The sequence below is a fragment of the Palaemon carinicauda genome, chromosome 5, assembly GCF_036898095.1.
Source record: "Palaemon carinicauda isolate YSFRI2023 chromosome 5, ASM3689809v2, whole genome shotgun sequence".
Lineage (NCBI taxonomy): Eukaryota > Metazoa > Arthropoda > Malacostraca > Decapoda > Palaemonidae > Palaemon > Palaemon carinicauda.
Window position 1 is genome coordinate 172,426,959 of NC_090729.1, and position 12,500 is coordinate 172,439,458.

The 12,500-nt window shown below is 35.9% G+C and overlaps 1 protein-coding gene across 1 annotated transcript in view; it reads right to left on the reverse strand.

The window, feature by feature from the left end:
- Positions 1 to 12,500, reverse strand: part of LOC137641614 (T-box transcription factor TBX20-like) — a 139,120-nt gene that overhangs the window by 20,415 nt on the left and 106,205 nt on the right. The window contains 4 exon segments of the mRNA XM_068374346.1: positions 9,561 to 9,671; positions 9,673 to 9,733; positions 10,647 to 10,708; positions 10,710 to 10,749. Coding sequence (XP_068230447.1) covers positions 9,561 to 9,671; positions 9,673 to 9,733; positions 10,647 to 10,708; positions 10,710 to 10,749 — 274 coding nt within the window.

Sequence of the window (12,500 nt, forward strand, 5' to 3'; positions counted from 1 at the left end):
CTGTTTTCTGTCCTTCTCTTTGCATCTATCCATCTATAAAGAGAGGGTTTTGTGCATGCGAAAAAGGTGTTTGCCTATGACCTCAATGAATTATTAATGTCGAGCACCCACCTTTTGGGCTACCTATCGGGCCAAAGTATTTTTTATGCATGTATTATATTTCTCAACGACTTCTCGAAGCCATCCTGGTATTGAGGAATTGTCCTGTTTCATCTACTTTGTCTTCAAATGGTTCCTTTTTGTTTTCATAAGCTGGTAGAAAAAAACTAATCTTTACCACTGTTATCTCTACATTAAGGGGTCGGTTGCCTGATGCGCCATCTCCAATGTCTTCTATCATTGGAAAGACTGATACTCAGTTGCAAATAACCCGTTTTCTATTCCGTCAGCAAGGCGAAATCTTGTTGCTTTTCTTAATGTAGACAGGGCCAATCTTACCTTGTAAATGAAGTTGGGTCATGGTCCATCTTACATTTTTTATTAACTTGTCAACTAGATATTTTTCAGCGAGATTTGTTTTTCTCCTAGAGCTTTTTCCATTGTGGAGGAGTGAAAGTCTGTCTTTCTTCCTCTTCTATGGCCGACTTGTGAGCAAGTCTCCCACTTCAGGATTTTAATTATCATCTATCTGCCGTTTTCGGTTCTATGAAGCCGGTATTGCTAATGGAGTCTGGTCACATACCCCTGCGAACAGAAACTTGAGAAATGGTTCGCTTCCCCTTCCTATGCTGAAACTAGGGACCTTTTTGGCCCCAGTAGCAGTCTTTGGGCCTTTAATAATTGATCTTTCGGTTGTCCTCTGCGAGATAATTGGTAATTTTTCTTAAGGAAGTCCGAAATTATTCTGATCTTGAGAAATAGCAGTTCACATTCTGTTGTGTTAATCAAGTTAGAGTTAATTGTTTATTATGTCTGGGATGATCCTGCCTTGAATGAAAACTCGCCAGCATTACACGATGGTCTATTACTGATGTCTCGTTGAAGGAAATGAGTTATGAAGAAGTGGCGGGGAATTTTAAGCAAGCCTCTCCATTAACAACCCGTTTGGAAGTTAATTTGCATTCGACGGGAAATACTATTGCATTTGCAACCCTAGGACATTGCGTGCATTATTCATGCATGAATTTCGGGCCTTGTATATTTCAGAGCGATATGCAAAACCGGGAGAATATGTGACAACAAAATATGGAATATTGATGCTCTCTGTTACGCTCACTGAAGGTACATAGAAGGTTCATACGAACACACATTATGCATGTCGTTGTTCCTCCCTTATTGAAGGAATATTTGTAAGGTCTCTCTCTCTCTCTCTCTCTCTCTCAGGAGGAGTAATGCTATTGGTGCACTCTTTATAGAATTGCTTCTTTCATTCTTTTATTTAGATTGGAAATGTTCAGAGCATCGATATGTCCTACTCCACTGTTTTCATACTATTCTTAGAAAGACGGTATGTAATTTATTTCCTGTTCTGGTCATTCGTGTGTTTTCTCTAGGTTTTCAATAACAGTTCAGTGAAAAAATTTGTGAATTAATGAATTGTTTTACGTGAGAAAATTAGAGCAATTTTGTTATTGCCAATATTCCATGTACTTGAATGTGGCCCTGAGTGGAAGTGAAGACTATGTATATTGTATTATTTTGCAAAAAATAAATACACACACACACACACACACACACATATATATATATATATATATATATATATATATATATATATATATATATATATATATTGTGTGTGTGTGTGTATGTATGTATGTATATATTGAATGTTAGTCTTCAAGAGTCATCACTTTTTTTTTTCAAAGCACCACTTCTTCAACTATTCCTTACCCAGTTTTTACACACTGATATTTTCTTCAGAAGAAAATATTATTATTATTATTATTATTATTATTATCAATTAATTTCTTCATTAGTATAACTTAGCTCGTAACTTCCTCCTTGCCACTACATTGACATGGATATCTTTATTAAGACTATCGTTATCGGTGGTATAGTATTCATTATTGAAGCAGCAATAAATCGTATTTTTACATTATATTTTCTTGCATGGCAGCAGCACACATTCACCCACCAAGCCGCCGTCAGCATTGACGTCTGCTGCTCCATATTTCACGGAAACGAAGCGCATTCACGATGTCTTTGTGATGTGGGAACAGAGAGGCAATTTGCATGATCGCGTACGACCCGATGTATCGGTATCGTATGTTGATGAAAATATCGTCGGGCGGAACCCGGATGACAGCACACCCGCACGGGCTGACGTTGAGGGATGCTCAACCCCGCCCATCTTGTCAAACCTATCTGGCAGGCCGCCCACGCCCCCCGACACCCATCGGCCCCTCATCTACCACTGTCAGGCAACCCTTACGGCATATAGACACTCTTGTTAACTCCTCCTCCTTACAACACACTGACACATACTCAAAGCAGATTAAGATTAAACTGAAGTATTTTGTTATGTCAATTATAATATCTTACATCTCCCCCCACCCACTTCCTTCCACTGAGTAACTCGTGCTTGTCTGTAGGAGTTATATGCGGGAGAACCAGACTGAAGTCTAAGATTGATATATATATATATATATATATACATATATATATTTACAGTATATATATATATATATATATATATATATATGTGTGTGTGTGTGTGTGTGTGTATACACCAAAGATCTGCTCCGGAATAAGTTTTATTAACAAACAATGAACTCCCCAATTCCATGTTATTTGTACTTCTTGTTTTGTTTCTAGAAATTTATGCTCTTCATATTATCGATCACGATATTTTTTTCTTAAATATTAATAATTCAAATCCTTTCTTTATGGATATTGATGATATCTTTATGCCGTGAAAGTTTCGTTAATATACGTCAAAACTAAAATCACTGGTTTATCTCATTCTTTTGTGTATATGATATTCTATATATTCTCTTATCCAGTTTGAATAATTTACAACACATCGCTCAAGCGAGAACATAATATAAACGTGTTTTGGCATGGCGAAGTCTTGGCTAATTAGAAGCCTCTTGCCAAGTCTTTTGCACAGTTCATCAGGCATTGCAATTAGCCTAACCCCCCCCCCTCCCCCCTCTCCCTCTCCCCACACCCCGACTCATTCCGCAAATCCTGCTTGGACCACATTCATTATAGAAAGTGACATTGATTCTTCTAAACATAACCACTTACGTCTTCTTGGGTGACGCTGAAAAGTAATTTAGAAATCCATCGTCAACATTGGGCCATGATTATGAAATGACTTGGGATGAATACATATAGTCTAATAATAGTTAATAAGTTTGGTTGTTTTGGAAGCTAGACAAAAAAGAATATAATATAATTTTAATGTTCACAGATTGAGGGTAGAACATCACAATCACAGTCCTGTGTAATGAAACATAAGTTACTCTCTCGTTTAGTGTGACAATCATTTCGGATATCATTAAATTTCTTAGGTCAGTGACTCAATGGTTGAATGTAATTAACATAAAGACGAATAATTGTGGGTTATTCATGTGGCCAAACACCCTCAAAGACACCAATGTTTGTTATTTTCATTTGTCAAAAACAATTACACCTTCAAAGACACAATTGTTTGTTATTTAATTTGGCAAAAAAAGTTACACTCTCAAAGACATATTTGTTTGTTATTGCATGTAGCAAAAACAGTTACACCCTCAAAGACGAATAGTTGTTTACCATTTCATGTGGCAAAAATATTTACACTCTCAAAGACAATTGTTTGTTATTGCATGTAGCAAAAACATTTACACCCTCCAAGACGAATAATTGCTTGTGATTTCATGTGACAAAAATAGTTACACCCTCAGGAGCTTTGTTCAGATTTCGTTCATTTCGACGAAATGTGATTTTGGATGCAATTTGATTCGGCCCAAAGAAGAAAGGTCCTTCAGAGGTCCTTAAGAAGAAAGACAAACAAAGAGGACTCCATCCTGCGTAGCAGGAACAACACAGGAAGGAAATTTCATGCTCAACCAAAAGCTCCTTACGGGAGCTTTCCTTTTGTGAGTGAAAATGACGTCGTCGAGTGATAAAACACGTGGGTTTATCCGCACCATTCAAACTTGGCGGGAGACGGTCGTGCGCCCAGCAGGGTTAGCACCGGGGTGCCGCCAGGGGCGCTGCGATCGTCGTATTCACAACAATGGCCGCGAATTAGCCGATATGCTACTAATTTTATGACCATTTCTCATAGCTGACGTCGGGATTATAGGGGGTGGAAAGTGATATTGGTCATTTCGCCTGGTTGCTTCCTGATTATGGCTTTTCTGGTTGAAGATGTTGGAGATATCGCACTACTGACGATGGCGTGAGGCGATTTGCAAAGGTATAGGATCTCATTATGAATTTCGTAATGGTGTTCTTGGTATCGATGCTGACAAGAAAATTGGAGTTCATTATTGCAGGAAAAAAGCAGTCTCTCTTTCGTTGAGAGAAACTGAATTCAACATAAGGCTATTTTAGGTATGCACCTCGAAATTTGTGTCGGTATCATACTTTAGGGATGAAAATATGTTTGAATTGGATTTCTATCCGTTTAAAGAAAATAGTAAACCAAATTAATATTATTAGTCTTATTAAAGATAGACAATGTCAATGATATGCAATATCCACCGTAATTAAAGACGTTACAAAATTTATATACGCGTATCAAAGTAAGTTTCACTAATCCAACAGCGGATAAAAATGTTTTTGATAATTGAGCTACGAAGGAGAGGCTTGGAACAATCAAAGTTATATATGTAGATCTTGGGAACAATTTAATCAGTTTTGATGTAAGACAACGTATACTTGGGATCCCCCAAGAGAGAGAGAGAGAGAGTGAGAGAGAGAGAGAGAGAGAGAGAGAGAGAGAGAGAGAGAGAGAGAGAGAGAGAGAGAGTTTGCAATATAAAAGTGACATTTGGTATTGTGAAACTTGTTGAATAAAATATTGTGATACTTGGCAAACCAGCCCTGCTTTTATAAGCATAAAAGTAGAACAAAACTTTTAACACAAATACCCTTATTTTAAAAGAAAACACACTGGTAAGATCGACTTCCTAGCAAGAACAAGTGAAAAGAAGAATGATCATAATGTCAGTTTTCTTAAAGAACCGCGGAAAGATAACACAGGCAATCTTCCTATTCCTTGAAACATTTATTCCTTGAACATGGAACGACATAATGGGAAGTCGGCGGAATGTGTGTGTATGTGTGTGTGTTTGCGTGTTGAAGGAAGAGGTTATGGCTGGCCCGAGGAGGTGTTGGAGGAAGACAATCAATACACAGAGGGCGACAGAAGACAGGCGACACTCTCTTACGCGGCGAGAACTAAAGACGGTGTTGGTAGGGTAAATGGGGAGTTAAGGTAGGGAGCGGGGGATGTGCCCCCCTCCTGATGATATGGGTGGGGGATGGCCCTCCCTAGGATGTGTTGAGGGGAAGGGGGTCAATGGAGGCAACGGAATGAGAAGAGGAGTAGGAATCGCTAAGGAACTGATATAAAGTCTCCCTTTCCGATAAACATTATTGTGAAAATCATAGAGCTCCTTTGAGTTGTTCATTAAAGGTCATAGGCTGTAAATCTGCCAATCATTATGTTGCATAGAGTATTTTCAATTCACGTCATTTTTCTACTCTTGGTTACATTCTCATGAAATTTTATGTGGGTGGATCAATGAAATCTGCCATCAAACCTAAGGGTTTTCGTGAACCGGAACCTTTTACGGGAGATGTGAATCCCTCTGGAATTGAAGGGGGTCAGATTTCTCGCCATTTTTATACCGGGGAGGCATCGTCAGTCGCCATATCGTTTCAAGTGAAGTGAGCATACAGCTAATACAGCATCCTCCTTGTTGGATAATTATCAAGGAAGGGAGAAAATTTTTGATGCAAAAAGTGGATAAAAGATCATAAAGAATTTTTTAAAACAAATTTATTTTGGTCTGTGAATGTTGATTTCTCAGGGTTTGATAGAAGTTCATAGATTTAGCTTTGTGAGGAAACTGTAGCAATTTAAATTTACAGTTAATTATCTTCTATTGAGTATCCTAATTATATTTTTTTTCCAAGGGATTCATAGAAACAATAAGAACGCTTCGTAAGGGAATAAAATCAAAGGAAAGTTAACCAACAGTTGAGACAAAGGAGACACGTCCTTCCGGGATACCCATGATTGAATGCCACCAGAACAGGATACGTCTGGGAGGGAGGCTTCAATCAGAAACTAAAGGTGACGTGGATGACTTCAGTTGCTGAGGCAGGATACAACAGTGCCATTGCAAGGGTTGGTTGGTTTCACGTGGCACTCGTAAAGGGCTTTTTTTTCAGGTAGTATGTGTCATCATCTGACACCTTTAAAGCAATGAAGTTATTTTATGGTTATAAATTTTCTTAATTAGCTACCAATAACTGGGTTAATCCTGGGCTCTGTCAACATTCATTCCTTGGAATAAATCTTCCGGTTCCTAATAAATATATTTTAAGTTCTTGTTAATTTTGTTTTTATTTTAAAACCACTTTCTAATTACTGTCATCATTTGGGATTACATATTCTTCTATGCATTAGGCTACGTTTTTGTTGCAATATCGTTTACTCATGCAAATCTTGTCTTCTCTAATTATGGTATCTTCGAGTATTTCGATGTTATAAATTTCACAAAATTTAATGTCCGTTCTCTAGAACTAAAAAAAAAAAATTAGTAGTGTAAACTAATTGTTTGTGCTTACTCAATTTTCTGAATAATTTTGAACAATTTAATGATAATATATTAATATTTTTACCAAGTTGTAATATCGTTTTACTCAAGCAAATATTTCAGTCGTTATCTTCGAGTATTTCGGTGTTGTTATAAATTTCTTAAAATTTAGTGTCCATTCTCTAGAATTGAAAAAAAATTCTAGTACTATAAATTAGTTGTTTGTGCTTCCTTAATTTTCGGAATAATTCTGAATAATCTCATGACGATGATTAAATATTTTCGACAAGAAATTAGTATGCAGGTCTGTTTTTCTTACACACAAACTTTATATATATATATATATATATATATATATATATATATATCTTCAGTATACGTACATACATACATACACTATATTGTATATATATATTAGTATGCAGGTCATTTTATCTCCTTACACACATATTATATATATATATATATATATATATATATATATATATATATATATATATATATATTAATTTGTGTTAGTTTTTGAAGTCCTTCAAAGCACCACATTTCCTCGAATCGTGGAAAATGCAAATAGGAGGAATATTTTGTCCCAGGGTTAATACGAAGGCATTCCTCACCATTCTAATTCCGGAGGTGAAATATGGCCCCAATTTTCCGCATATGATTCGCGACAGAGGGTTGGTTCCTCCCCAACTCTACCGAGGGTGGCAGCGGCGAAGGTTTGGGCTTAAGTAAGGAATCAGGCACCGATGTCAAACACATGAATCTCTCTCTCTCTCTCTCTCTCTCTCTCTCTCTCTCTCTCTCTCTCATAGTCAGTATATATTATCGGATTATATCTCACGGAATGTGCAGTTGTTTTTTGAGCTTTTTTCAGGAATGGCAGTGATATGTGCAGTCAAAAAAGTTTACCTTAATATATAAAAAAAAGGTAAAGGAAATTGAAGGATATTACCCAAAGGATATAATATCCTTCGTCACAGAGCTCACTGATCAGCTGGCGCCATGTCCATCACTCAGACCACAGTCTACCTTACAGCTTTGACTGTAATGATATCTATGAAGTAATTCCCAAAGCAAAGAAAACCATGCGAGATATCTTTAGGAATTTCCGTCAGGTGTCATTTCACATCCTCGTTTTTCGCTATTAGTTGCCGAAGCACGGACTTGAAAAAAATTGGTTTGAGGGTTTAGTGGTAAACTTTTTAAATTTCCAAGTTCAAAATTCTCGGTGGTCACTACGGCCCAGGTAATGAAAATAAAGATGAAGTAGAGAAGACTTTTGTTTGCATTGTTTTATTTTGTGCTGATAAGTTCTTATAATTTGTCGCTTGGGGTCTCTCTCTCTCTCTCTCTCTCTCTCTCTCTCTCTCTCTCTCTCTCTCTCTCTCTCTCTCTTGCATATGCAGAGTTTAAGTGAGAATTGTATACATTAGACGTTGCAATTAAGCAAGCAACATTGAAAAAAGCAGTTATTCTCTCTCTCTCTCTCTCTCTCTCTCTCTCTCTCTCTCTCTCTCTCTCTCTCTCTCTCTCTCTCCTCACATACGCTAGTTTTAGTGAGAAATGTATACATTAGACGTTGTAATTTAGCAAGCAACATTGCAAAAAAGCAGTTATTCTCTCTCTCTCTCTCTCTCTCTCTCTCCTCTCGTCTCTCTCTCTCTCTCTCTCTCTCTCTCTCTCTCTCTCTCACTCTCTCACTCTCTCTCTCTCTCTCTCTCTCTCTCTCTCTCTCTCTCTCTCTCCTCACATACGCAGTTTTAGTGAGAAATGTATACATTAGACGTTGTAATTTAGTAAGCAACATTGCAAAAAAGCAGTTATTCTCTCTCTCTCTCGTCTCTCTCCTCTCTCTCTCTCTCTCTCTCTCTCTCTCTCTCTCTCTCTCTCCCTCTCTCATCACTCTCTCTCTCTCTCTCTCTCTCTCTCTCTCTCTCTCTCTCTCCTCACATACGCAGTTTTAGTGAGAAATGTATACATTAGACGTTGTAATTTAGCAAGCAACATTGCAAAAAAAGCAGTTATTCTCTCTCTCTCTCTCTCTCTCTCTCTCTCCTCATCTCTCTCTCCTCTCTCTCTCTCCTCTCTCTCTCTCTCTCTCTCTCTCTCCTTACATACGCAGAGTTTAAATGAGAGATGTATACATTAGACGTTATAATTTAGCAAGGAACATTGCAAAAATATGCAGCCATTCTTGTAAATAATTAGCGCGTGCTATTTTTGTGATGGATATTTAAGGTGTCTTTTGTCTCTCCCATGTCTGTAATTTGCATCATGGACTCGGTGTCATGAAAAAGTGTCATTCTACACCGAACACACTATTGATAGCAATAAAAGCTACCATTCAGAGTTTCTGAGAACTAATATTAAATTCGAGCTATTAGAATGAATTCAAGGATCTTAGCGGTATCACACGTTTTATATTATATGAATTAACATGCATTTAACGGTATATGTTTCAAACAACCCTAAATAAATGAATCTTTTCGTCGTTTTTTATTATATAGGTAACGTTTGAAACTACATAACTATTTACATTTGATCAAATATCGATTAATTGCATTTTGTTAATATACGCATTTACACGCACACCACACATTCGTGTATATATATATATATATATATATATATATATATATATATATATATAGTATATATATATATATATATATATACACATATTGTGTGTGAGGTGAGTGAGTGAGTGGAGTGAGTGAGTAGGCCAATAATCTTGCTTGAACATACACTAGTTCAGCAATATTACAAACATAAATATTGTTTGACCCTCTCCCTAACAGGTCATACTTCAGTATGTAATGGTGAAGTAAATAAAGATTTTTGGTTTTCACTTACGTGTCCGTGTTTGTCCATCTCGTTGTTGGTGAGTTTGACTTTCTCGAAAGAGACGATTTGTTTCTTGAGTTGGTCGCCGGTGTAGGGGGAGTCCGGATGCGGATACAGCCGGTAGGGGGGGAGGGGGATCTGCTTTTCCGGCCACTAGCCACGACGATCGGTGGTAAGCGTATCTGTTTGGAATAATAACAATAAACATTACATTATTGTAGATTTGTTTAATCATTGAAAAATTATGGGAGATGCTACTGTATAATGATTTATTTTTCATTAATATATTTTTTGTATTTCCCTAATGATAATTTAAATAGTAATAGTAAATTTTTAAAAAAATCATATTTTAATCATTCATCATTTTGACGTATATCGCAAAATATTATATAGCAACTAGCAAGAATCACTTAGAAAATGGGGTTTCATAAAAAAGGCCCATGATGGCAACACTGGGATAGATAAATTGGCAACGCTGCTATATTAAATGATTGCCGGTTATGATATCCTTTTGATCCATCAGGACATCTGCTTTAAATGATACTCCTGTATTCTGACATATTGATATGTCAATTCACGAAAACATTCGTTGGGTGTCTAGTAAGAATTTCAGTTTGATTGGTTATTTTTATTATTTTCAGGGGGGGGGGGTGTTGTTTCTAACATTATTTTTTTATCAAAAGTTTAATTTTTTCTTGATATTAGGTCTATTTTATCGGGGGAAATAATTAATATTTATTATGGTAAAGAATTTTTTTTTTGGTTTTAAACTTTTGAAAAAATCTCACTCCCTTATAGGGAAAATAATTAATAGTTAAAATAGAAAAGAGATTTTTTTTTCTTATTTTGAAAAAATCTCAACCTTTTATTGGGAAAATAATTGATATTTGTTATAGTAAAGACTTTTTTTTTTAGTTTAAACTTTTGATAAATTCTCAACACATATAATTTCATTATATGAACATTCTAATTCTTGAGGATTGCTGTGCAAGTTAGCGGCATATTTGACCTTGATCTATGTGAATAAGGAAAAAAGATATGAAGCTCATATTGAAATTAGACTTAATGAGAAAAAAAAACTATTCAACACATTACCTGTATCGTTTGTTATCAACGGGAACGATATCCAACAGAACTGCGTATCTGTGTTTCGGATTTTAGTCCTGTGAAGGAGGCTCGCACTGTAGGGAACATTCTCCTGCAAAGAAAGAAAATATATAATTAATAACTAGAATATTAACTATTTGAAGAAATTAAATGATTAGTTAATTGATTTTTTGTTCTAAGAAATTAAAGGATTAGTTATTGGAAATTTTTTTATTAGAATAAATTAAATGATTAATTTATCGATTTTTTAAATGTTTTTTGAAGAAATGTAATGATTAATTAATCTTTTTTTTATTGTTCTAAATTAAAGGATTAATTCATCGAATTTTTAATATTCGAAGAATTTATAATGATTATTTAATCGAATTTTTATTAGTATTCGAAGAAATTAAGTGATTAATTCGTCGAATTTGTATTATTATTCGAAGAAAATAGGTGATTAATTCATCGAGTTTTTATTATTATTCGACGATATTATGTAAGTAATTAGTCGATTTTTTATCATTGTTCGGGTTAATTGTTAAGGCGTCTTTCAAAATTGGTTACGTAAGCCATCTTATAAATCTCCCTCGCTGTACTTGTTTTGACATTTGCTGGACTATATGATTTTGCTCTTCCTGAGAAAACAGATCCGTCTCCCTTGGAGGAAATTTAATTGTTTTTGTTTGCCTTGGGACACATGTCCATTTCACGAGAGTAAGACATTTCCAGTCTCTCTCTCTCTCTCTCTCTCTCTCTCTCTCTCTCTCTCTCTCTCTCTCTCTCTCTCTCTCTCTCAATGCAGCATTTTTTTTTTTTTTTTTTTTTTTTTTTTTTTTTTTTTTGAGACGAACACCAGCGTATCAAAGCTTGCCACTTGCCGGGAAGCTGATGTATACAAATGACTCCTTCGACCCAGGGGAAAAAAGAGGGAAATAAAAAAAGTGAAATGGTTTCCTTGCAACTCCGTAAGAAACTTGCCAGTAAAAGAAATGATTTTTTTGTCTCTTTGGGTATTTTTTAGTAGATATTTTTTTTGTAGTAAATCATTTACGTTGTTGGTTTTGGGACTTCAAGGTGATCAGACATGCCCTTCCTGATTAGCGGTCCCTTAGAAGAACTCTATTGGGCGATTTGGTTTTAGTTTTTTGACAGTTTTTAGGTGTTATTGCCATCTTTGCTAGTTTTCAAAGTTTCATATTCTTCGCTGTTTTTTGCATGGACTTTTATTGTTTTTAGTATTTTCTTCTTCATTTATCCTATTAATTTGGTATCTCGACGCCTAATCTTTTTTAAACTAAATTTTCAGCCATAATTTTGAACCATCCACTGTTGGAATGAGTAGTGTTAGAAAAAATATATTCATTATATTTTTGAATAATTGCTACACAGTTAACAAATATAAATCTCTCCTAAACTTTTCAAAATAAAACGAAGCTTATTGGTTGATTTTGTGCCATGAATTGGCGCTGCAACTACCATTGCAGAAATGTGTATAATCATTATTGCAGCGATGTTCATTTTGTTTCATAATATCAATAATTCAAAAAATGGTTGAAATAGAACGATCAAACTCTGTTTCCCTCCTCCCAAATAAGTCTCGTAAACGCCTTCACTCCAAATTTTTCTACCTCCGTTCTCTCTCTCTCTCTCTCTCTCTCTCTCTCTCTCTCTCTCTCTCTCTCTCTCTCTCTCTCTCCGCTTCCCTTTCCGACCTAAACTGACACGGAAAAAGAATCGTTTACACTTCGACATCCGGAGACTTCGAGCGGAATTCCACCACATTTCTTGAGCTGAACGGAAGCTAAATTGGTCAAGCGTGCGGCCGCAGACGAACAGACAACTTGCATGTCACACTCCGAC